We start from the raw sequence: 27297 nt of genomic DNA, 5'->3' as shown, positions 1-27297 counted from the left end.
TGGTAGTTATTTTTCTCTTTGACATCTGGTGGGAGGGCAATCTATGGTCATTCCACCCTCAATTGTGAGGCCAGCTGCCCATTGCCCACATCCAGAGGTGGCAGGGAGAAGGTTCTGTAGCCAGAATGTGCATTGAAGCAAGAGCTCAGCTCCTGTTGCATGTTAAAGGACCAATTTTGGAAAATTGGTAGCAGCCGCTGAGAACCAAACAGGTGCCCTCAAACAAAGGAACCCTTCAAGGACACCCACGTCTCAGCCCTATCAGGGAACCAGTGTAGAACCAGCTGGCGGTTCCCAGTGCCCCCAGCATTGCTAAATATTAAACTGGAGAGCAGCAAGGTGGGAGGGAGAACATTGGGGAAGCCCTTGATGGCCAAAGAAATAACAGAGAAATTAGCCTTGCCAACCTGCGGCCTTCCAGATGTTTTGGGATGTCAACTGCGATTAGCTGGTAGATATGATAGTCAAAAACCACTGTAAGACACCAGGTTGGCAAAGCCTGAAATTAGGGATTGAAGAAGGCGTCATTATTTGTTCCACCTTCATGTTGGCCACGTTCAACATTGTCAATACAATCTTTTTCTAGCAGAGGGTTTTAAGGGCTTGGCTAATTTGATTGGGTTATATTTTATTTTATTAGGTTATAGCCAGTGCTTTTTTTCTGGGGGGATGCAGAGGTACGCATACCCCTAAACATTTTGTGAATCTTTGTACTTTTGTCCATTTACTGTATTTATTTTTCCCGATTTGAACTATAAAATGGTGATTTTCTTGAGTCAAAATGAGAGTACCCCTAAACATTTTTTTAAAGGAAAAAAGCACTGGTTATAGGCAATGCTAGAGTTACTCAGAGTAGACCCATTGAAGTTAAGCGACGTAACTTTTTTGGACTGAGTTTTACTGTTTTATCAATAATTATTTTATACGTACCACTTACCTTTTTCTCGATTAAGCGGTCTATAAATCTTTCCGAGTAAAAACAAAACAGGTCCAGGTTCTTTTTCGTAAAGCTCTTCACATTTCCTGAGCGTTTGCGGTCTTAAATCCTAGCTTCTTCAATGGTACACTTTCAGATGTGCTTCACAGCAAACTCAGCCACAAGAACTTGAGCAGCTGGCAAAATTCTAACCTTAAAGTGATAATCAGTTTTTGTTTTTCTCCCACCCCCCAAAAAGGAAGTAAACACAGCTCTGGACCACACAACATGCTTATGAAATATATTTTTTAATTACTTTTGGTTAAAAAAAATAAAATCATACCACTGAAATGGAACAGCTTTTGGAATCAAAAGCAGAAACACATTCTTTTCAATCCATCCATTTAAACCTATTGGGTGGGTGGGTAGGTGGGAGAGGGAAACAGGTTGAGATGAATGGAAGGAGAGACTGAATATAACACTTTCTTAAACCTCCTCCCCACTCCGGACCCCCAACCACCTATGGTTGCAATATGAAAAAATAAACAAAGCCTCTGAGATCAACAGGACTTTTGCCAAAAAAATATAAAGGGAAAGAAAGGGAAGGAGGAGACCGGAGGGGATTTCACATGGCAAATGGGAGAGAATGGACTTCTTCTTTTTTTGCTGGGTAACAAAATATATATGTAACAAAATATAATGTCAACTCTCTGGCTTTTAAAGCTCAGCTTTGCTCAGGGAGCTTATTCTGCCAAAGGCACGGACCTCCCTTGTTGCTTCCTCAAGTCTCAAAAACAAAGTGGTCTATTCAGCATTGCCAACTTCTAAGAAAAATAGTTGCCCCTCCTCCTCCACTGCAATAATCAGAAATGAGCAGGTTGAATGTGGCATCAAGAAACACACCGCCCCCTGTCAAAGTCTGCAAGTCACAATACTTTTTACTTTGCACATCCCAAAGGGGGAACTTCAAGTGTATGGAAAAACACCACTTCCCTCCAAACCCTCCCCCCCCCCAAAAAAACCCCACCCCGCCATTGGAACCTTTATACAGGAATGCTTCCACGGGAATTAAAAAGTTGGCAATGCTAACTCTTATCACTTTCCTTTTCGAGCTTTGAGCTAAAAAAGCATTTTTTTGGAGTAGATTTCTCCCCTTGTCAAACACACTGAGGGTTTCTGCTTCAGAACCTGAATTTGACAACCGGGGTTGTCTCTTTCTTTAATGATCACAGTGCATGCAAAAAATTAAAACAGAATAATAATCCAGATTAAGCCATTTGAACATTTAAAAGCACTTAGGGGTGGTCTCCCAGCCTGAACATTCAACATGAATATAGACTATTACACTTTTCTTACAAGTTTTGCCCACGTGGTTCTAGATTTGGGTGGATTTGCCCAGAATGTGTAGGTATGAAAAAGGCTTTTCTTTTTTTTTAAGATAGCTTTATACTTTTCTGCAAGAAGAGTTGCCTGTTGCATCACAACTTCAGCACTTGGGTTATTGCCATGATATAAAACACACACACACACACACAGAGAGAGAGAGAGAGAGAGAGAGAGAGAGAGAGAGAGAGAGAGAGAGAGAGAGAGAGAGAGAGATGCCTTTTCTGGACTAGCTCAATTGATAGAGTTGTGGGTTCAAACCCCACCTTGGGCAAAACAAGCATTGCAGGTGATTGGACTAGATGCCCCTTGAGATCCCTTCCAACTCTACAATTCTATGATTCAGTGTTATGCTTCTCTAGCAAGAGACCAAGTTACAATACCCTTTGACCCCACTGCCCCACGCAGCAATGGTTAAGGCCTTCATCCACACTGAACAAAGTCAAGTTTACTGGAAGTTGAGGGCATCTGTAGATGGTGCTAAAATAAGGGTGGTGGGAGGGGCAACACCCCAAAAAATTATTATTATTATTATTATTATTCCACCAAAATATGTATGTCAGACCACTTTCTTTTTCCTGAGCAGCAGCACCTTTAAAAATGGCAAGCTTACAGAACGATGAGCTAATCAATAGCAGGAAAATAAGTCTTCAGAACGCAAGCCGACAACTTATGAGAGGAAGGAACCCTCAGATGTTTAGCTGATACTGATGGGACAGATGTTGGTCCATCAGGATCTGGTGGACCAGAGGTTCCCCATTTGCAACTTACAAGGACAAGGCTCCCTATCTAGTACAGGTATTTGATGGGAGGCCGAGAGACTCACAGTATTGAGCGGATGCAACCTAGACGCAATGGAATGTGCCAACTTTGTCACAGGCTTAGAAGACAGCTGCCCTTCAGGGCAATGGGTTTCCTGTATTGGCTAGTGAACCTATGAACTGTGAGTCTAGGGTGACAAAATCTCAAGGCTCCAGCCTAATTGGGGGGTGGGGAGGGAATCATTGGTGTGTGTGTGGCCAACACAGCTTTCTCTCCTCAAGTTCTTGGGGACAATAAGGCTGAACCATAGGTAGTTCTAATACACCCAGCCTGCTTTGCCAATGGTAATGGCCAAGGAGCCAACACAACACCTGCCTGCCCGCAGTGTGAGCAGGAGGAAACACAACACCCTTTCAAGGAAGAAGCGCAACCCCCCTGCCCAGGTGAGAAAAAATGCAATGCTACAGTGCCCCTCCTCTTAAGATGGGGAAACGCATCAGCCCACCCTCACATTCAAGCAGCGGTAACTGGTCAGTGGCGTAGCGTGGGTTGTCAGCACCCGGGGCAAGGCAAGTAATTCGCGCCCCCTAACCCGTGGATTTGTGCCCCCTAACCCGTGGATTTGCGCCCCCTAACCTGTGGATTTTAGCACACGAGTCTCTTCCACTAGATTAGTTAAAGAAACCCTTACCACCTAAGCACATGTATTGTTTGCAGTGAGAGTGAGTGAGCCAGGTAGGGGCAGAGAGCTGCGAGTACGAGCGCCCCCTCCCCCCCAGATGTTGTGCCCGGTGCGGCCGGCTCCCCCCTGCACCCCCCATGCTACGCCACTGTAACTGGTGCCCACTGGAACCAGTAGGGTGGAAGGCAGGGAGGCCAACAGTAGGTGGCGCCAGAGACAACGACAGGCAGTGCCTACTACTCATTCTGGCTTTGTTGCCATCCTCCTTCCTGTTGATTTCTACAAGGGGCAACATTAAGACTCAGGATACAGGAAGGACCACTCCTTTGGATTGGCTGTAAGGGAGGCAAGTGGGGGACCGGCTAAGATTGGTGGGGAATGGACCAGCCTCTGTTGCATACAAGCAAGGGCAGGGGCACTTGGAAAACACATTCGGTTCAGCTTGCCACAGTCCTACACTGGTTTGCCATTTTTGAAAGTCTTCATGAAAATTACTCAGCATTCGAGTGCTCATTTTTCTAACATTCAGATTTGTCCCAGTAGCACCTTAGAGACCAACTAAGTATCTGAAGAAGTATCTGAAGAAGTGTGCATGCACACAAAAGCTCATACCAATAACAAACTTAGTTGGTCTCTGAGGTGCTACTGGAAGGAATTTTTTTATTTTTTATTTTGTTTTGACTACGGCAGACCAACACAGCTACCTACCTGTATTCAGATTTGTGAATTTTGATTTTGACAGAATTTTGCTGGATGTACCCATTTCCCCAAGCATTTTTGCTCTAATAAGATGTATTTTGGGGGGGGCTATTTCCATGATGACATGCATTTTAGGGTGCACTTCCACCTAACACATGCATGATTTCTTTGGCTGGAGTACCGTATTGCAAAAAGAAGGAGAGACAAATGAGGATTTCAGAGAGCTGAATTCATTTCTCGTGTTGTTCAGGAAAAGGGCAAATTCTGCAGGCTGGCATTGCAAACTGAGCCACCCTGGAGAGGCTGCAGATTTCCTGCTTTCCAACACATACACACAAACACACACACCCCTGGTTTTTTGGCAACACTTCAAGCAAAGGGACTTTAACGTGATCAATTAAAGCATTTTTGATTGGAAGGGATTGCACACGCTAAAGTTGCATTCTTATTTTCTTTTGCACAAGCACAGCTGTCAGAGCAAGGGTACGTTCAGGCCTTCCCCGCAAACCCCGGTCTTCGACCGTGAGCCAACGACCACAGCGATCACCAAACCGGCTGGGAGATGAAATGGTTCACAAGTCGAAAGTGCAAAGCCTGAGCTCAGGACACGCCACGCAGTTACAAAGAGTTAGGAAACTCCCACCAGACAGACACGACACGCCATTCACAGGAAAAAGACACGGAACTGGCCCACAGGAAAGTGGATGGGAGCGGCAGCCTCTGGGATGTTTGCCTGTGGTATTTACAGGTCAAGAAGAAACAAGAGAGGTGTTGTTTTCACAGCCCGAGGCCTGAACGACTCCAGATTCAACTGCAAATTCTTTTCCGCATTGGTCCAAACACAAACCACAACCTAGGGTTGCCAACTGACCGGGAAACCCCTAACTGGGCCTGCTCTTGTGCCTTCAACGGCTGCCTGAGCGGCAGAAAATGGGAATGTTTCACAGCAGGGAGGTAAGCCTCATCACCTGCAGATCAAGCAGCCGCTGAAGGTGCAACTCAAAAGATGGGAACTGCACAACCGCCGGCAACTTTGCATCGTTCCCAGTTTCGCTGGAGGACTTTGCTAGGGCGGCTTTCGCCGTGGACAAACGTCCCTCCCAGCAACGCTCGGGCTGGCCCTGTCACTGCTTGAAGGCCGACTGCAGTTCTTTGAAGGCTGCTTTCCTTTGCTTCATCTCCTCCGCTTGCCGCCGCTTCTCTTCCTGCTCCGCCTTGATCTCCTCTTCGAAGCGGCTCGTGACATTCATGGCTTGCACCTGGAAGCAGAAAAACTGGACAGGTGAGATCGGAACGGTCCAAATGGGCAGCTCCTCTCACTACAAACACTTAGCGCCAGGAAGCGGGAGCAGCCGATGAGAAAGAGGAAGGATGAACCAAAGATCCCAGCAGTACAATATCAGAAAAATGCCTGCAACAGAGTCTGGCCATTGGTCCACCGACCTCAGTATTGTCAACACGGACCAGCAGCAGAGTTCCCAACAGGATTCTCTCTTCCCCATGCATACCTGCCTAGAAATATCAGAGATTGAGCCTGGAGCCTTTTGACTGCAAAGCATGTATGTGCTCTACCACTGAGCTAAAGTCCTTTCTCTAAAAGTGAAGTAAGGTTCTAGTCCATGGGTAGCCAAACTAAGGCCTGGGGGCCGGATCCGGCCCAATCGCCTTCTAAATACGGCCCGCGGATGGTCTGGGAATTAGCATGTTTTTACATGAGTAGAATATGTCCTTTTATTTAAAATGCATCTCTGGGTTATTTGTGGGGCACAGGAATTCATTCATCCACCCCCCAAAAAAATATAGTCTGGCCCCCCCCAAAAGGTCTGAGGGACAGTGGACTGGACCCCTGCTGAAAAAGTTTGCTGACTCCTGTCCTCATGGTTTTGAACAGAGGGCTGGTTTTAAGAGGAAATTGCCTTTTTCTGGTCTATCTAACTCCATACTTGTCAATACTAACTTGGGAGTAGCTTGCCAGGGTATCAGACAGGACTTTCTGTTTCACACACCTACCAAAGAATATCAGAGGCTGAGTTCTGGAACGTTTGTATACAAAGCCCACCCTCTGCTACTGAGCTGCACCTCTTTTCCATCTGAAGATGACCATTCAGTGGATTCAGTTGGGAAGGGCCAGTGTGGTGAGCGTCCGACTAAAGCTAGCTCCTGTTAGTAAACTAACAGGAAGAGACGGCGGTCTGAGGACTTCCTTTGCTTATTATTATTATTTTAAGGTAAACGTGGGCAGCTAGAAATGCCGTTTCTGATGCGCACTCCATAAATGGTGCTGGAATGGCACTCTCTGCCTGCATTATCCGCCTCTGCTTCTAACCAAGCAAGTTTCTAGTCCCTCTTACCTGTGGAAAGCATGCAGGGAGGATTCTGCCCAATCGCTCCCCAATAAGTCACCTTGTTCCCGCCTTCCACTGCTCTAGCCAATGAGCGGTGAGGCAGAGGGACCGACTGACAAGAGCTTGCCTCCAAGAGCTATTTGTTACGGTTTCAGTGAGGTGGAGGCGCTACGAAAGGCCTCTATGGGCACATAGGAACCCACTCCATGCTCCCAACCCCTGCCTTGGGCTATGTGCAGACAGTGGTGTGATCCCAAGAGAACAGAGGACCCAGCCGCTCCTTACTTTGGCCTCGAAAAAGCTCTTGGCTCCTTTGACACCCTCCGTTGAAACATCAATCTCCGACAGGCGGGCTAAGGCGTGCAGGCCACTGTCTTCCTCCAACTCGCCTGCTGCAGCTTTGCGAAAGATCAGAAGAAACTGGAGCAAGACAAAACACAAACCTCCCATGAATTTCATTCCTCCAGAATCCCGTGACAATCCTGCTTGCAAAAGAGACAGAGTAATACAGCACGATTGCACCACGGGCACATTTAACTCGTGCAATTGCAACTTGACACGGTTGAAAGCTGGCAATAACCTCGCAAAATTAAAATGCATGAAAGGAGGAGAGCTTTTAAGCTTCCAGGCTTACTTACCAGGCTCTGGGAGGTTCTCGTGAGATCTTAAAAGCTCTCTGTCTCGCAGGGGTGGGGGCAAGGGATACTGAATTGGCTGCGAGGGTGAGGGGGGAAAGCAGAACTGAACCAATATTTCTCAAAAGACATTTTCTTTATAAAGAGTCGCTGAACCCTGCTTTTCAGCCCAAAAGGCTCCCAGAGCAGCTTACATACAACCAAAACATGACCGTTCTACCCGCAAAGCTTACAATTTAAAAAGAACACGGTGTGCAAAGGAAAACAGACTGGGAGGGAAGAGGAAAATCAAAACTCCCACACTGATTTCTTCGGACAGAGAGATGATGAGCTTCAGTTTTTGAAATATGACAACCCTACTATATGCATATATATCTATATACTTTTGTATTTTGTTAGGAACATTCTTGTTTTTGTCGATGGGGAGGGAAGCTTAAAAATGGGAAAAAACAAGAATGTCTCCTTTAAATAATAAATGATTTCCCTGCCTTATAAAGAGGATGGAGAATTTTGAGAGGTGGTTTGGATACAGCTCAAGCCCAAAGCAATTCTGGTGGCTGCTTTAGGGCAAAACCGGGGACCTATTTTGTATCAGAGCCATAGAATCTTTCCCCCTACAATGTTTCCTCACTGCAGATTTCTCCACCTCCATGAGAAGCTATTCGTGGCAGGAGGAGTGGCAATATTATATATCCCATTGGTCCTCTCAGCCACGTAGGAAGGAATCAAACAGAAACCTTTCTGAGCTGCATCGCTGCAAAGGCAGCTCTTTTTCAGGGCACCTGCCCCAGAGCCTTTGCCTCTCCACGGAAGCCTTTGCTTCTTCTTCAAAAGGAGAATTTTCCTGCCGTCCCCATTTGAGAAAGAGTTTGATTTTTCTGCCTTGGCTTTATTTTTATTTCTTGCTTCGGGGCAGAAAAGAAAGAACGAATTAAGAGTCTATTGCAGCAGCCCTACTGAACAGCATCCACTTCCATTTTGGGCTGTCCATTGTTGCGCTTTGCTTTTTAATACAGTGGTACCTCAGGTTACATACGCTTCAGGTTACATACACTTCAGGTTACAGCCTCTGCTAACCCAGAAATAGTGCTTCAGGTTAAGAACTTTGCTTCAGGATGAGAACAGAAATCGTGCTCTGGCGGCGCGGCAGCAGCAGGAGGCCCCATTAGCTAAAGTGGTGCTTCAGCTTAAGAACAGTTTCAGGTTAAGTACGGACCTCCAGAACGAATTAAGTACTTAACCTGAGGTACCACTGTATATATTTTTTAAACTCCTCCCATCCAAAGTGACTGCAGGCATCATTTTTGCAAGAGGGGCCCCTCTTCTGTTGAGTGGATGGCCGTAATTCAAACCAGTGACCCAACTGGCAGAGTCCTTTTCCTGCCCCCCAAATAAAACTTTATCTCTAAATTACAGTGGTACCTCAGGTTACATACACTTCAGGTTACATACGCTTCATGTTACAGACTCCGCTAACCCAGAAATATTACCTCGGGTTAAGAACTTTGCTTCAGGATGAGAACAGAAATCGTGCAGCGGCAGAGGGAGGCCCCATTAGCTAAAGCGGTGCTTCAGGTTAAGAACAGACCTCCAGAACGAATTAAGTTCTTAACCCGAGGTATCACTGTATATGGATGAGCATTTTTTGAAGAATGATGTTTATTTATTCCGGAGAGCCGCATTCATCCATGAGCAAGTCTTCCGGGGGCCAAAAGCAGTGTTGGGTAGAGCCATGGATTATTGTATGGCAGGCTCCGTTCCAGAGCACACGGCCCCTGTGAGGTGGCCCATGAGGGAATGTGGCCCTCAGGTTCCCCATCCCTTATTGAAAGCGTTCTAAACCCTACTCGCCGTAACTATTACCTCCCGGAAGCTGAGTTTGCCGTCAAAGTCTTCATCCACCTCCTTAATCATGTTTTTCAGCCCCAGGTGTGTTTGGGGAGCCCCGAGTTTCTCCATCATCAGCTTCAGTTCCATCAGGTCAATGAAACCATCTTTTCCTGCGTCGTACCTGTGAAAAGAAGAAGAAATCTTGATTCAGACCAAAATGCCAACTACGGTTTGAAGACCCAGAACGGGGTTGCCTCTCTCTCAATAAGTTAAAAACCCTCGTGTCAAAGAGTTTCTAGTCTTTTTTTATATAATCTTTTCAATTAAAATTTTCCAAAAATGAAAAATAAACATACAACAAAAAACAACACATAATCCAAATATTGAGATTACTCTGAATCTCCTGACTTCCCCCCATCCCTTCCATGGGTCCTTTTAATTCAATTTTCATCTGCTTATCAGTACTTCTCCAATTTCCCTTCTTCCCAAATCAACTATATGTTCTGTTACATTACAAGTGTATTTAAAATCCTGCTAATGTTTTGACATGTTTACAATAATTTTGACATGTTTACAGTAATAAACATCTCCCATTCTTTTTTGAATTTCTTGTCTTCTTGATTCCTGAGCTTCCCAGTTAATTTTGCTCAAAGAGTTTAGTCTTCTCCATCTGAACCCGCTAAAGAATCACCTGTTCAGTATAAAAAAATAAAACAACTTCGCGCAAGCTCTCTGCTCTTATCGTTCCCTCAGAGTTTCCATCCACCCGTCTTTAAGGTTATTGTTTGGATTTATGTGGGCCTTTCCTTTCGCTGTACAGTTACAGATTAACTAATGACAGAACAAGTTTCCTTCTTTACGCTTCTCCACCCAACTTGCAAGTCAGGCGTGCTGCTTTTCCAAAGTTAATTGGTGACAAATGAGAGTAACGAAGGCCGCCTGATTAGTATGAGAAGGTAGTGCTAATGGCTCCAGGGCGGCCCGAGGCCTAAATGGCCACCAATCCAAAATAGCAACTGAGTGGGGGTAAGGCTAGTGAGCCTCTGGGTCCCCAACATGGCATATCTTCAGGGAGAGATGCCCAAAGGCATCGTGGGAGAATAAAAATGGCAGCTGCTGTTGAAACATGAAAGGTTCTCTTAAATGAGTGGGGCTGTGTGTTATGTCAGCAAATTTTGGGATCCAGCGGATTTTGAACTTGGCACCACACGAAAAGATCTATATGGACCCCGGCTTGGGCTGAGCTTCCCACATTTGATTTGCTCCAGTCTGCATAGCACAAGTTCCTGTAGAAAGATGAAAAGTGGAATTTAAGACTGGGAAAAAATGAGAAACCAAGGAAGCTGAAATGGACAGATTCTTCCCTCTTCAGTATGGACTACCCGGAGACCTCAAAATGGAAGTGGTGCTGCAAAAACCATGGGTCAAAAGCTAGGATGGTCTTGGTGGCCTGTTCGATAGATAATGCAACCCTGGTTAAAACTGGATTCCATCAGAAACAATAAATCAAGTCTGGGTGTTCCTGAGTGTTCCACAACTGTGCTTTGACCCCACTTCTTACATAAGGATGTCAAGGAACCGTCCTAAGTCTTCACCAGTTTTGTTTTGTTTTGGCTTCCCGAACTCCAGATTAGAAACCAAAGAGAAAGCTGAGAGTCTCTTATCTAGGGTTGTCACATGTCCGAATTTTCCTGGACATGTCTGGGATTCCAACGACGGGATAGGTATATGAGGGGAATTTCAGGAAATTGGCAAAACGTCCGGGGTTTTGTAACTTTTCCAAAAATGGCTCCCCCCCCCCCCCAAAGTTGGCCTGATTTTTTTACTTCTTGAAATATGGCAATCCTACTTTTATCAGAACTGCAAGGGTGTGATTCTCTTTGCATTCCGGTTCTGATATAGGTCTTATCGTGAAGTCTGCAGCCTTTTTTAAACCAGCCAAAGGGCAAATATATGCAGATCAGAGCTTTGCCCTGTGGGTAAGGGCAGTGTGCATTTCTATGACAACCCGCTTTTGCTTCAGGACAGAGCAAACGCATGTAGTCACATCGAACTTCTTGTATATTAACCCTCAAAGGTACGCAGTGCAACCCTGGCTTGCAGCCTCTGTGCAGCACTTGATAACTGGAGAATCCTTCAAAACTCAGCTTCCCCAACAAAGCTGCTAGTCCTCATGGGTACAGATATCGATGTCTGAGGCACACAGGAAGTGTCTGCAAAGGACGCCAGCCCTCCTAAAATGGAGCTAACCAGAAAGTGTTTGACAACATGTCCTTTGCACATGTCATAAATATTCAAATAATTTTAAAAAATGTTGCAGAAGACACCTGGAAAAAACCCCAACAACCCTCCTGTCCCCACCTATCTGGAGGTACCCTTATTTGGATATCAGCTGGGAAGAGAGCCGTTCAGGAATTTTTTTAAAAAATAATATTATAAGTTGTGTGTCTTTGCTTCTCAATTTGTATTACGTTATTTTATGCACTGTGACTTGCTGTTATTTTTTATGGATTATATTTTAGAATTTTTTTGTTGTAATTGTTAGGATTGAATGCTGGCATTTAATTTTATTGCGTACTAGTATACTAGTCTAATGGATTGCTGAATATTACTTTATTTGGTATGTTGCTTATTTTGAAGTTGTTTTTATTATGGCATTCTTGTATTGGGTCAGATTGTTAAAAGGTGTGTGATCTATGTTGTTTCTTCAGCTTGTAAAACCACCCTGTGTTTTGTAATATAGAAAGGTAGTATACAAATTAAAGGTGAAATGAAATGAAACCTAATTGCAACTAAAACCAGTAGCTACACTTTAAGTAGGAACTATCTGGGGGCTATGGGAGGTTGGGGTCACCCTCCACGTGGCCTCATAGTCCCCTGTTGCTCTGGGAACATCTGAAAACTCTCCAACATTCCGGATTTGATTTTTAAAATTTTATTTTCAACTCACTAATATTTGCACTGAGTGTTTTCCAAACCGCTGGAGTCATCGCCAAACCGCTAAATGGACCCTGGAGGGTTTTTAGGCTCTCAATGGAGGTGGTTGCTTTGTACTTGAAAGGATGCATTCAATGCACCAAATTGATGCTTTGCAAACCTGCCCTGCTGCGGTCCGGTGGAGGTCGAGGCTAATGACTCCCTGATGATACAGATACTTTCAATACAAAGCTTCCATCAAAAGATGACCGCCAAGAAACTACCAAACTTGCTCCTTCAAAGACTCCCTGATGATACAGATACTTTCAATACAAAGCTTCCATCAAAAGATGACCGCCAAGAAACTACCAAACTTGCTCCCCACAAGAGGTAGTGATGGCTGCCAACTTGGTAAAGGTAAAGGTAAAGGTACCCCTGCCGGTCAGGGCCAGTCGTGACTGACTCTAGGGTTGCGAGCTCATCTCGCTCAAGAGGCCGGGAGCCGGCGCTGTCCGAAGACACTTCCGGGTCATGTGGCCAGCGTGACGAAGCTGCTCTGGTGAGCCAGCACCAGTGCCGCACACGGAAACGCCGTTTACCTTCCCGCTAGAAAGTGGTCCCTATTTATCTACTTGCACTTAGGGGTGCTTTCGAACTGCTAGGTGGGCAGGAGCTGGGACCGAACGACGGGAGCTCACCCCGCTGCGGGGATTCGAACCGCCAGCCTTTCGATCAGCAAGTCCTAGGCTCTGTGGTTTAACCCACAGAGCCACCCGCGTCCCAACTTGGATGGCTTAAAAAAAGAAGAAAAAAGGATCAGACAAATTCATGGAGGATATGGCTACCAATGGCTACTAGCCATGATGGATATGCTCTGCATCCACGGTCAGAAGCATTATGCTTCTGAACAGCAGTTGATGGGTGGGAGAGCGGTCTTGTGTTCAAATCCTACTTTTGGGCTTCCCATTGGAGCACCTGGTTGGTCGCTGTGAGAACAGGATGTTGGATTGGGTGGGCCTTTGGCCTGATCCAGCGGCAGGGCTCTTCTCACATTCCCTTGCATCCCTGAAAAGAATCATAGAATTGTAGAGCGGGAAGGGATCCTGGGGGTCATCTAGTCCAACCCCCTGCAATGCAGGAATAGGCAGCTGTCCCATACGGGGATCGAACTTGCAACCTTGGCGTTATCAGAACCATGCTCTAACCAACTGAGCACACATAAATATGTGATATTTATTATTAGGGCATCATCCTCTGTGTGCAGGGATCGCTGGGGCTTGGCCCAGGCAGCATGGTAAGTTTGCAGCAGGCCCAAAATTCGAACTCAGGACCCCCTGATTCAGTTTTTTCTCCCACTTTTTTTTTAACCCCAATGTGACAGATATATAGACCTTATTTAAACCTACTCTACCAGCCTTAACGTGCACACAGTATTTTTTTTGGTGCTTCTAAACAGGCGGAACGCTTCCGACATCATTCTGTTTGGTGACTAATTGACAGCTCTGCCTGCGGACCCAACCGCAAGAGATTAGAAGGAAGAGGCCCACTAATCTAACGTAGCTCTTTGCTCCGGGAGCAGGAGATTAACGCCCGCGACTATTCTGCAAAGCTGATTAAAGCTAGATACATGTGTGCAAATTGCTCGTACCTGGTTTAGCAGGGGAAATTGGGTTTTTTCTTGGGATGCCAAGGAGAATGGCTGCGTTGCTTTGAGTGCACTGCCACTGAAATCATAAAGTGCTGCAGCTACTTTGCTCGGACTTCCGTGGCGAGAATTTAAGGAGGAATTAAGTGAGTGTCGAAAGAGGTTCCACTGTACATGCAATTCGCCCTCGCCCCTGGCCATATTGGCAGAGGCTGATGGAGTCTCAGCAACACCCAGAGGTCCACAGGCCCCTGGTTAAAAGGCACAGTCTGAGGAATCGTGGGGTGGGCAGGTGAAGGGAGATGGACAACTGTTGTCAGAAGAGTGACCTCTGAGGGCCGCATGACAGCGGTGGGCGGGGCCCGAGGCACAAGTGGGTGGAGCAACAAATGCAGATTTGACTTAGTAATGTAGGTTAGTTTCTACACGCAGACACACGTCTCCATCCACTGCCAAGGCAAGCAAGAGGTTTTAGCAGAGGTCAAGTGAGTACATTGCAAGTCAGACACTCCAGGGATGGATCTAAACTGATTGTAAAATGGACCACTCCTCTACAGAGCCCTCTTTTGGCACATTGTTATAATGCATTTTTAACATTACAACTGACCAGTGCAGATTTGCCCCAGGAGCGTGCAAAGTGTAGCTAGGAAGAGTTGTGAGGGCCTGGAGGGCTATGCTCCCTGCCCCCAAGCCTGGGCCTGAGTTTCTCCACCCTTGATGTACAGTGGTACCTCAGATTAAGAACTTAATTCGTTCTGGAGGTCCGTTCTTAACCTGAAACCGTTCTTAACCTGAGGGACCATTTTAGCTAATGGGGCCTCCCGCTGCCGCCAGCGGGTGATTTCTGTTCTCATCCTGAGGTAATGTTCTTAACCTGAGGTACTACTTCCGGGTTAGCAGAGTCTGTAACCCGAAGTGTCTGTAACCCGAGGTGTTTGTAACCCGAGGTACCACCGTACTTGAAGGAACCTCCATATCCAGTGGCAGTCTGCTGCTGAATATTAGCTTGGTTTCCAGACCTATTACCATATTGTTTGCCTTCCTTTGTACACCTCCCAGCTTGTCAATATCCTTCTTAAAATGTGGTGCCCAGAACTGGACACAGGACTCCAGGTGGGGTCTGTCCAGAGCAGATTATCTCCCTTGATCGGAACACTTTACTTTTGTTGTTGATGCAGCCTAGAATAGCATTACAGTGGTACCTCAGGTTACATACGCTTCAGGTAAAAGCCTCCGCTAACCCAGAAATAGTGCTTCAGGTTAAGAACTTTGCTTCAGGAGGAGAACAGAAATCGTGCTCTGGCGGCATGGCAGCAGCAGGAGACCCCATTAGCTAAAGTGCTGCTTCAGGTTAAGAACAGTTTCAGGTTAAGAACGGACCTCCAGAACGAATTAAGTACTTAACCCGATGTGCCACTGTAAATTTTTTTTTGACACAGCATCACACAGTCGACACATTAAGCCTGTGGTCTACTAACTTCTTAGATCAGTGGTTCCCAACCTTTTTTTGGCCATTCATTTGGAGGAAGCCTAAAAGGCCATTAACTTGGTCTAACTCATTCTCGAATTGCCCCTCTCCTAAAAATCAAATTGCCCCCCTGTGGGGTGTGTGCCCCACGTTGGGAACCATGGCCCTGGATCATTTTTGCATGCACTGCTGTCAAGCCAGCTGTCTCCCATTCTATCTTTGCATCCCTTGCCTAAGTACAGAACCTTACGTTTGTCCCTACTGAAATTCATTTGGTTAGCTTTGGCCCAGTTCTCCCATCTGTTGCGGTCATCTTGAACCCTGGTTCCCTCTTCTGCAGCTTTAGCAATACCCCTCCCAGCTTGCCGTCATCTGCAAAGGCAGGCAAAACTGTCGGAATAAAGCAACTTCCTATGCAGGAGCGTTTTGAGTAATTGTGGGCTCCAAAGACGTGCCCAACCTTTCCGGGCAGCGGCGCAGCAAATTCGCCATGAAGCCACCCACAGCTCTTGCGAGCTTACCTTTGCAACACATAGCAGAGGCTGAGTCATTTCCGACACAAAGCCCCGCATCGAGGAGTCTGAGCAAATTGGCAAGCGGCCCAGCGTAGCCCGGCTCAACCCGATCAAACATCCTGCTCAGATCGGTGCGGCATTCAGAACAGACACAGGGTGGGGAAAGCAGATTTGGCAGACTTGCTCAAGAGATGCAGAAACTTGTGACTATTTCACAGTTTTCTGTGTGTGTGTGTGTGTGTTTTCACACCCCCAATCTTAAAGATTGGAGGGGTGTTGGTTTACTCATCCACAGCTACCAACCTACTGGTCTGACTAATTTGCAGAAAGGCAAGGAAGCCGTAAAAGCTTTATTGCTTAATGCAGAGAGCAGAGTTCTTCCACGGGCTGGTACCAGGCTATGGCACAAATAAAGGAAACTTCTTGTTCCTACTCTGGGGGTTGGTAGGGGGGAGCAGCAGGAAAGATTATTGCCTCTGGGCATCAGGCTGGCTAGTATTTATTCGCCTGCCCAGATTAGGATCGACAAACCGAGCAGGAGATGTGAGATATGGTTAGGGTGACCCATCTTAAAACACGACTGCTATGAATCATCCCATGTTGTCGGCACCTGAACAAATGCAGGCAGCTGAAAGCACCCTGAATGAACTCAGATTGCCAAGCTGAGAGGTGTGGGCATCTCCCCCACTGCATTGGTGGGGGACCTTTGGGTGCCTCCAGAGGTTGTTGGACTCCAACTCCCATCAGCCTCAGCCAACATGACCAATGGACAGGGATGGTGGGAGTTGAAACCCACCACAGGTGGGGACCTCTTTTCAAACCAAGGGTTGCAAAAAGCATTATCAGAGTTCAAGGACAAATTACATTGGGGAGGGGATGTGGCCAGAGGAGGTTTCTGAGGGCCAGGTGGAGGGGCTTAGAGGGCCACATTGGGTCCCTGGGCCTGAGGATTCCCCCCCACCCATGTTCTGCTAGTACAGTGGTACCTCGGGTTAAGTACTTAATTCATTCCGGAGGTCCGTTCTTAAGCTGAAACTGTTCTTAACCTGAAGCACCACTTCTAATAGGGCCTCCTGCTGCCGTCGTGCCGCCCAAGCACAATTTCTGTTCTCATCCTGAAGCAAAGTTCTTAACCTGAAGCACTATTTCTGGGTTAGCGGAGTCTGTACCCTGAAGCGTATGTAACCTGAAGCGTATGTAACCTGAGGTACCACTGTATATGTTTGTTCACACATGCAAGCATTCTTCCCTCGAGTAACTTGCAATGAACCAAACCAGTTGAAAAGGTCTGCATTCGGGACAAGACTATGTCCTGGCAAAACAGTGCAATCCACCCCCCATCCTCTCTCTGTTAAAAAGAAAGTATGAAATAGTCTCTCAAGTGTTCAGCTAAAATCAGGCTGCATGTGACATACTGCATTACTAAATCAATTACGGAGCCAAGTTGGACGGCAGCCACAGGGAGAGTTTCAGCCGTAGGGGGTGCCTGGAAGAATCTTTATGTCGGGTGGAAAAAAACCTCGCTCCGATAGCCTCCTGCGTCAGCCCGGCTGAATTATTTGTGAGGTCCAGCCACTGTGCATCTCTGCGGAGCCTGCACAAGATTTGTTTCCTGTGAATTGCGCTCCTTAGGATGACAGAAGGGCATCGCTGCAGGTTTACTGCCTGTTTAATCTATGTGTGGACAGATTCAGGTGCTTTGTAAAATCAGAACAATTATCATCTCAGGTCTGCTCTGTGTTAGGTGGGTGGGTAGGCAGAGGGAAGTCTCACTGAGCTATATGTGAGGGGAAAGTCATAAAGTACCCTGTGGCATCTCAGAAGACTCACAAATGCATTATGTCATAACATATTTGTGATTCCATCATCTTCTTCCTCCCACTATATCTATATTTTGGAAAGTTATTTGTCCATCTGTTCTCTATGCATTCAGACTCAAGACATCAGCACCAAATTTGGCAGGATGGTTCCATCAAAGAGAAGGTTTGCATTAAGGTTTGAATAGAATTGGACGCCATTTTGAATCAAGATGGCAGATGGAAACTTATAAAACTGCATTGGTTTTAACCAAATTTGGGCAGGATTATAGTTTACTCAATAGCATTAGAATGAAAACATGGGTTTTCTTTCCATTTTGAAATTAAAACAATTTTTCCATTTATATATCTTAGTAGTTTTTTGTTTCTTATAATTCCCAATCAATGCCAGGTACTGTCTGTTAGTCTACTATATTACACATTGGGAAATCATCTGTCTGTCTGCTATGCACTGGGATATCCCTTAAGATATTGTAACCATTTTTTTCAGTTCCTGGGATTGAAAAGCAGGATTTCACCTATTTTGGGACACAATTGGATGCCATTTTGAATCAAGGTGGTGAACTGAACCTTCAAAACTGCACTAATATTATCCGCTGATTTCAAATGTTCACTGATTTTTTGTTTTGTTTCTTAGAACTCCCAAACAATGCTGTGTACTAGAGTGCATAATAAATAATCTGCAGCAGTCCTAGATGCCAGTTCTGCCTCCATGCCCACCCTGGCAACACTGTCACAGGACCTAATAATGCCATCCACAACATCAGGGGTTAATTCCCCAGCTCATCTTCCAATGTGCTATCACTTGCATTCTACGTACGGCAAACAGGACCGTCTCTACAACAGGCATTGAGAACCAGTGGCAACCAGTCTGGATGTTGCTAGACTCCAACTCCCATCAGGCCCAACCAGCACAGCCAATGGTCAGGGATGATGGGAGCTGGAGTCCAGCAACATCTGTTGGCCTGCAGGTTCTATGCAAAGGATAAATGGCCACAAATCTGGCATCAAATGGCAATATCCAAGAAACTCGGTGGCAAAACATTCCAACCTCCCAGGAAATTCTGAAACTAAAGATGGCTGCAGAGGGCAACTTCAAAGGGAGTGTGAAACCAGTGAATTGCAATAAGTCAGGAGGTTCTATGCTATCACTGAGTCGGGACGATGAATTTTTATCACATCACTTGTGTTTGTTGGCTAACCAATGCTGGCCTGTTTTTTTAATGAATGGCCACTGAATGTTTACTTTTCTGCATTTCATTTCCCTTCTGACTTGATTGTACCTTGAACTACATCTTCCCCAATCATTTACATATATACAACCCCCACTTCCACGATCAGACATACTCGTGTATGTCTTTACTATATAACAATATTGTAAGGCTGTCGTCACGCTGCAGTGTACGTGACTGCTAATAGACAGCCACAGCGAGATGACAGAACAGCAGGCAAGCAAGCAAGAAGTAGTCCAGGCAAGCTGTTAAAAGGAGTGCGTTTCAGAGAATGTCTCAGCAAACTGCTCTCTGAAATGCTCCTTTTCTCTGTTAAACAATGCTATTAAAAGGAGTTGGGTGAGTTGTGAAGGGACGAGTGTAGGGGAAGAAAAGATGGCAAAGGTGTAGGTGGGTTTGGCGAGGAGAGTAAGCAGACAAAGCAGTCCCTAGTGTGTCCCTAGAGCACAAACCCCTGCCACACAGGATAGTTCAGTGGTACCTCGGGTTAAGAACTTAATTCGTTCCAGAGGTCGATTCTTAATCTGAAACTGTTCTTAACCTGAAGCACCACTTTAGCTAATGGGGCCTCCCGCTGCCACCAGGCTACTGCTTCACGATTTCTGTTCTCATCTTGAAGCAAAGTTCTTAACTCGAGGTACTATTTCTGGGTTAGCAGAGTCTGTAACCTTAAGTGTCTGTAACCTGAAGCGTCTGTAACCCGAGGTACCACTGTACATCAAGCATCTGTAGTCCACGAAATCTTATGCCATAATAAATCTGCCAGTCTTTAAGGTGCCACAAAAACACTTTGTTGCCTTTTCCTCTAGATAATAGTTTCTTTCTGCTTTGGCAAACTAAGCAATGATAATTGACGGCAAGTGAGAGCGGAATTCTTAAGCAGGGAGAAGGTTGCTGTTTTGAGAGTGTCTGAGCAGGTTGCTGTTTTGAGAGTGTCTGAGCAGGAAAAGCAATTGCAACAAGGGGGAGGACCTCCAGATATGGAAAGCGGCATGGGAAATACTGCAAACTGGCCCCAGCCAGAAAAAACAACAACTCAGTGTTAATAACAGAAAAGGAACAGGTCGCAATAAGAGGAAGGCGAAAATGCATATTACAGGAATGAAGAGACAGGAAGGCAGGAAACTTGATAGTTACAGTACATCTCGTGGTGTCAGATGAAGAGGGAAAGCAGTTTCGGGTTTGTCAAACCATTGCCCATTAAACAGCAAATTTTGTGTCATGTGGATTTGGTTTAATAAGGCATGCTGTGTGTGGTGAGCTTGTTGTGGTCCTCTAAATCTTTTTTTTATTTTTAAAAAAACCCTCATGAAAATTCTTCAGCATTTTAGTGCAAATCTCTCTTAAGGAACACAACTTTGCATGCAGTTTTAACTAACGTGCACATTTTGGCAAGCAATTTCCCCCAATAAATTGTGTTTTTGTATGTTATTCTCACAGGTATTTTCATTTTAGGCACATTCTCCCCCTCCCCCAATATATGAAAAACATACAAAACATTGGTTGAAGAAGGGTGGTTTCTTTCTGTTTCAGGAAGTGTGAATTAGATAAAATTTGGCTTTAAATGTGAACTGGATTGACTTTCTCTCCCCCCTCACCTGCTCCAGATGTTGCTGAACTTCAACTCCCATAATCCCCAGCCACTGGCTATACTTGTTGGGACAGATGGGAGTTATAGTTCAATAAAATCTGGAGGAGTTTAGTATCATAGAATTGTAGAGTTGGAAGGGAATTGTCATCTAGTTCAACCACCATGGGTTCCCTACACCTGGTCCAAGAATAGTCAGCAGGGTCAGCCTGACCCCATCTTTATCTGGCTTCCTGGCTGCCCTAGTAAACTGTAGCCAAGATGTACAGAATCCGACAATTTGAGATTTCACTAAAGTGGTGGGTTTTTTTTTGTCTTATTCCACTCTTAAGTTCCATTTACCACCTTTCAACATCAGTTTGTGATTTATTTATTTTAAAAAAGAGCATCACAAAAACCCACTAGCATTTTATTGCCTGTTCCTCCTAAAGCACACATTTCTGTGTGCAATTTTGGCTTATATGCACATTTTTGCAAGCAATTTTCGCCAATGCATTTATTTTTATTATGATTTGCCTTGCCGTGCACACTTCCCCCTAACAGATGCATCTTTGTACTCCTGCCTTTTATGGGAGAATCGCACGGCAAAACTGGGAGACGTGAGGATTTTAAGAGGCGGCTGTGTTTTGGTCCGCATACTGTTTCGGGATGTGGAAACGAGGTAGTTTCGCATTGAAGTGCAAACCTACACCATAGATGATTCCACTTGAGTTGTCCCTTGTAAGGAAGCGTAATGGAACCCTGTAATCGTTTTACATCAAGTGTATTGTTTCTACTGCAGCCTCGCAGGCGCCATGTGGAGTCCCACTGCCTGTCTGTTTCTTGCAGAGATCTTTCTCAAAGCATATCCATGGTTTCACGCTCTCCCTGTTAATGATCCTAAACTTGATGTGGGGAATTGATGGACCTCCAGATGTTGCCCCCCCCAACTCCCATCAGCCTAGCCTGAACATTTTTACCTACACACATTCGCACACCTCACTCTATCCAAGATCTAGAGGACCCTGGACCATCCATTTCTGGGCACCACAATTTAAGAAGGATATTGACAAGCTGGAACGTGTGCAGATGAGGACAACCAAGATGATCAAGGGCGTGGAAACCAAGCCTGATGAGGAACGGTTGAGGGAGTTGGGTACATGTAGCCTGGATAAGAGGAGACTGAGAGGAGCTATGATAGCCATCTTCCAATATCTAAAGGTCTGTCACATGAGAGATGCAACATGCTAGTTTTCTCCTGCTCCAGACGGATCCAAACCAACAGATTCAAGTGACAGGAAAGGATATTTTGTCTAAACATCAGGAAGAACTTTCTGACAATAGGAGCTGTTTCACAGAGGCATGGACTCCCTTGGAAGGTGCCAGAGTCTCCTTCCTTGGAGGTTTTTAAGCTGAGGTTGGATGGCCATCAGTCATGGATGCTTTAGTTGAGATTCCTGCATTGCAGGGGGTTGGACGAGACGATCCCTCCCAACGCTACAATTCCGTGATTCTATGATCCCTGGGCTAACTGATCATAATTTGCTGCAGCATTTGGGTCATTCACACAACTAACTTTCGCAGGACATTCCTCTTCAGCTAATATCTGATTGTTCCCTCTTAGCACAGGATTGCAAAAGATAGGTGACACAGTCGCTGCTCCGCTGCTTTGCTACATCTGTGCACGTCCTCTCTGTTCTGCTGCATTTTCACAGCACGGGGTGAATGAATTAGGGCAAGCTTCCTGGGTGCATCAGCCTGCAACTTCCTCTCTCCTTTCCTGGCCAGCCTCTCATCTGCAATCACACTCTCAACCCTGCACTGCAGCCAAGGACGCATTTCAAACAAGGAAGGCAACTTCAGAGGGAGTGGTTCAAGTGCTCTGGGACACCCCCAGCACTCCAGCCCGCTTTATATTTCCCTTGCTAAGGACAGATGCTGCCTCTTTCGCCATAGAGAACCTTGGCTTGACATCAGCAACGGACACAGGTAGAGAAATTTAGCAGCAAGAGGTTCTGACCCATCGCAGGCTCCAGCGTGATACCAGATTTCAGGTGCTGAAAAGGCTGGATTTCAAAAGAGAAACACTAAACAGGGTTCACCTGCCTGTTGTCTCTCTGCAGCTTCTGTAATTTAAACCAGAAAGATCATCTCCTGCAGCATATTCTACTTTCCCCACCTGGAGCGGTCATTTATAAGTCTGGGTTAAACTGCAGCCTCCTTGGGGCAGGGGACCTCTCTTGCCCTATGAAGAAAGACTAAAACACTTGGAGCTTTATAGTTCAACAACAACACTGAGGATCCAACTAGACACAGCACTAAACATCCCAGTTTAAACACCAATAAAATAATAATTATAGAAATGGCAATAGCAGCAGCAAGTGACTGGAGTGGGGCACTCCTTATTTTCAACATGGGAGGGGTGGGATTTGCACCAGGAAGGCAGCAGTGAAAAGGTTAAAGCTTCACATGTCAGAGAGAGTCAACGTGGTACCCCTCCAGATGTTGTGGACTACAACTCCCATAATTCCTGAGCACTAGCCATGCTGCTGTGGCTTTGGGGATCGTCATCCACAACTGTTCTTCCTGCTGCAACCAAGCAATCAAACTAATAAACCTGTAATTAAATATAGTTTCCTGTATTTTTCTACGCTGGGAAACAAGAGTTACCCACATAGGAACAAGCCAAGGCATTAAGCCAATTTCAAACTGTGGTTTTATATCCTGGATTATTCTGAAACTGCTAACTATAATTTCCTGGTTTGGATGAAACAGGAACCGATATGGAATTAAGAGACTTCCTGGTCTGATTGCACAAGCCAGAGAGGAAGTGGAGAAATGGACCGTGTGTGACAGTGAAACTTGTTCTATCTCAGCTTCTGAAGCTGATGAACTAATAATAATAATAATAATAATAATAATAATAATAATAATAATAATTGCACCCTGCCCATCTGACTGGGTTGCCCTAACCACTCCAACAAAGTATAAAAGCACAGTAAGACATCAAACATTTAAATTTTCCCTTTACAGGTCTGTCTTTTTCTTAAACACATATAGTTGTTTCATCATCAAATCCTTAGCCATTTGACCAAGCCCAATCTTAGCTCATTCTAGCCCAGACAGAGAAGAGTCTGCAGTGACCACTTCCTATTCCATGGAACGTTAAGCTGTTTCACTGCAAACCAGCATGAGTGGCTTTGAGTTTAGAGGGTGAGGGGTTGGTTATTTTGGTGGGGAGGTGAAGGATGAGGCCAGGGATCTAAAGCAAAAAACATTTCATAGCCTCTCGTAAGAACACACTGCAGATCAGCTGTAAAGGTTGTGCAAGGCACGAGGGCTTGAGTGTGCTTGTGACTGCATTGCACAAGGACAGAAAAGGACAATTTGTGATCGAGTTGCGTAGGGACCTGAGGGCTTGTGCCTTCATAGGCAGCTTACAGATGTTATGGACTAAAATTCCCATCCCTGACTGCTGGCTGGGACTGAAGGGAGATGCAACATCTGGATGGTAACACATTGGCTACTCCTGCCTGAAGCCAAGGTCTTATTTTGTGCCATTTGTGAAGAGCAACCTTGCTGAAACAGGTCAAGGTAGGTCCATCTGCTTCCAACAATTATCAGATGGAGATCTATGGCAAGAAGACAACAGCTGTCACAACTTGTTCACCCCCAAAATCTGGGTCTGCTGCACCTAATAAGGGAGCTTTATTGAGCTATCACACCTAACAGCCATTAGCAGAGCTGTCCTCCTATGTGACTTATTCTCCTGGAACATTTCCCAACTTTGGGTCCTCAGATGTTGGGTTTGTTTATTTATTTGACAACTGTATAAACTGCTTCACAGCCCTTGAAACAGTGCACAAGAAAAGGTAACAATGAAGCAAAACACAACAAAGTACACAATCTAAAAAACAAACCATTTCCACAATTATTGTTCCTCTATGATTATCATTCTGTCTTACTATGCATTATTATTATTATTATTATTATTATTATTATTATTATTATTATTATATTTATTTACTACTTCCTGCCCAGCTAAAAACATAAAAACCTATCACACAACATTGTTAAGATTCAGGATAATTAAAAACACACAATCAAAGAATCCCATTATGACATTAAAATCTATATGACCATTTCTACAGATGTACAATCTGTAGCTGAACCACAGCTCACATCACCTTTTACTATTGGCCATAGTCCAGATGTTGGACTATTGGCTGATGCGGTATAACATCCGGGGACCCAAGGCTGGGGCTACCGAGTTACTAAAGAATTTAGCACATGGCCAGCACAAATGGAAACTGTGCAGAGAGCCCAAGGGGATCTCCATTTTTATCAGACATGCAGGCAACTCATCTAGATCAAAAAAGCACAGCAGTCCTCTGACGGCATGCCCTGGGATTCTTGCACCCAAAAACTAGCCCAGAATAGGGCTGTGGCAGAAGAAAAGAACAGGGAGCTGGGAAAGGTACGGTGGTCGCTTGCTGTGTCGCTTTGCCTCTTGCAACCCAGCTCTTCCGAAGAGGAAATGCCTTTACAGACAGAAAAGTCATGTCTGCCAGGAAAATAGGAGCAAGATGTCTCTGGTTTTACATTTGCATCATCATAGGGGCTTACTTCTCTAGGGCTGCCCAGGTCTCAGAGATGCACAGTCTCCCCCCTTGGGACTGGTTTGGTGGGCATCACTCAACACTGAGCAGGAAGTGTTCCTGTCTGGAAATGCCTTTACATGGGGAAGGGCACTGCAGCCCAGCAGCAGAGGATCTCTGCTGTGAATGCAGGTCTCAGGTGCATCTCCAGGTAAGTTGCATCTGCCAGGCACTGCAGACAATCCTGAGCTCAATGGACCAATGGGCTGACTTTGCCCAAGTGTTCCTCTCTTCTACACAGAGAGCCTTTGCAGGGTGGGGGTCACCTTTACCTTGCCCTCCTGGCCTCGAACTACAGGTGTGTGGCAGCGAGCTATGGTTCCTCAGTGGTGAGCAAAGAGCACTCTGTACATGCCCACCTGCCCCATCTCCAGTAAATCTAGTGCTGAGGCCTGGCTCACGTTAGTCTCTCCCTCTCCCTCTGTCTCTCTCTCACACACAAGCATGCCTTTCAGGAAATTGAGAGGGTTCATTCCCACATGCAATTGTACCCTCTTGATGTTATTTGTGTGTGTGTGTGTGTGTGTGTGTGTGTGTGTGTGTGCTCGTGTGTGTGTGTAGGTGTCTGGATTTTCTTTCTTTCTTTGCAAAGAGAGAGAGAGGGAGAATTCATTTTATTTTTCTGATCTGCACATTGCACAAAACAGTTCGGGGTTTGCAGCGCTGCAGGAAAACCGGAAAGATTTAAGGCAGCGCATTTTCACCCAGCCAGCCTCTGCCCACCCCTGCCTGGATTTCCCTGCTCCTGGTGTGGCTCAGAATACTAATGACTCCCCTTCTTCTGTCAAAAGGGAGCAGAATTTAGTGGTGGTGACGTGGTGGTGTGAAAGGGGGAGGAGCAATAAGGTTTCCAGACAGGTAAGGAAAACAAGGGAAAATCCCCTCCGTGCTCCCCACCCACCCCACAATACGGCTGCACCTCGGCAGGTTCCATTCATACATGAAAACTGGGCGGTGCAAATGCACCCATGTTCATAAGTGTATAAGGGGAGTGCATACAGAAGGGGGGATTTAGCTTTTCTGTATCTGGCATCCAAATGTCTTAAGCCCTGGCACCTTGGTGAAGTGGGGGGGGGGGGGGAGAAAGAAGAGGGCACTTGAGAGAAATGGTGGCACCCCAAAATCTTTGCCCCCAAACCAGGACTTGAATTACAAGTGGTTGTTGTTGTTGTTTAAAAATGAAGTTCTAGAGAAGGCATAGAGGAGGAGCCATCAGTGGGCCAAAACCATTGGGGGGGGGGAGAGAGAAGAGAATGGGGGTAATTGGGGATTTTTTAATTTGTCACTCAGCCTCTCCCCATCCCCACAATCCAAGCACTGCCCCAGACTTCAAACTTGCAGACGCAGTGCTGTAACAAAACACCCCATTTCTCTAGAAGTGGGGTTCTCCGCAACCTCTCCGTATAACCTTAAAAATACCTCTGACATGCTGATGTCATACAAAGAAGGGGAGATCTCAAATTATGGAAGAAAAGGTGTGTCTATGTGGGAGTTTATAGACTCCGACTTTAACCCCCAATTTTAACCATATCCTATCTCCTCCCTGCGACCTTTTTAACGCCCCCACCCTCACGCTGTGGGGACCAGCATAAAATGTAAGGCAGCCCCTTCCATCCAATCGAACTGGGTTTCTCCTTCGGCAACCAGAAACACCGAAGCAGACAAGCAGCCCCTGGAACGCACGAAACAGAAAGGCTCCTGAGCTAGTACAGAGCGCATTTCTGTAGAGGGAGAGAGGGAAAAGGCTGCCCGGGTCGGAGCGAGGGGTGGGGCGGGTGCAGGAAGAGAAATTCCCCCATCGCAGTCTTTCCAGATTCCGGGAGGGAGGAAAGGAAAGCAAAAGCGAGAAGGCAGTCTGCTCATGCTCAGAGACCTCTTTGCCACTCACTGTCGAAAGAGCCGCTCCATGTCCTTGATCTGCCTCCGGGAGAACTCGCGGAACTCGGTGTAGGGGCTGAAGACGCGGTGCTGGGCGCCGCCGCCGGGCGAGAGCTGCGAGGGGTCGTTGAGCTCGGTGCGCCGCTGCAACTTGGCGCTCAGCTCGCCGTCGGCGCCGCTGTCCAAGGCCGGCGGCTCGGGCTCCGGCTCGGCCTCCGGGTGGTGCTCGGGCGGCTGCGGCTGCTGCTCGGTTTCGCCATTGTGCTCCTCCACTTGCAAGCGGCGGCTCAGCTTGTCTGCCAGCTCGTCGGTGGCCATCGCGGACGAGAGGCGAGCAGCAGACGAGCTG

General features: G+C 46.1%; 1 protein-coding gene across 1 annotated transcript; it reads right to left on the bottom strand.

Moving 5' to 3' along the window:
* Positions 1-1205: 1205 nt before the first annotated feature.
* EFHD2 (EF-hand domain family member D2) lies at positions 1206-27266 on the bottom strand. The gene is made up of 4 exons (XM_028740561.2): positions 26959-27266; positions 9286-9433; positions 7073-7207; positions 1206-5701 (listed from the first exon to the last, which is right to left on the bottom strand). Exons 1-4 carry the CDS (start codon positions 27264-27266, stop codon positions 5567-5569), a joined length of 726 nt encoding a protein of 241 aa, XP_028596394.2. The 3' UTR covers positions 1206-5566.
* Between the last annotated feature and the right edge of the window lie 31 nt (positions 27267-27297).

Source organism: Podarcis muralis, chromosome 7 (genome assembly GCF_964188315.1).
Source record: "Podarcis muralis chromosome 7, rPodMur119.hap1.1, whole genome shotgun sequence".
Lineage (NCBI taxonomy): Eukaryota > Metazoa > Chordata > Lepidosauria > Squamata > Lacertidae > Podarcis > Podarcis muralis.
This window is presented reverse-complemented; position numbering and strand designations above follow the sequence as displayed.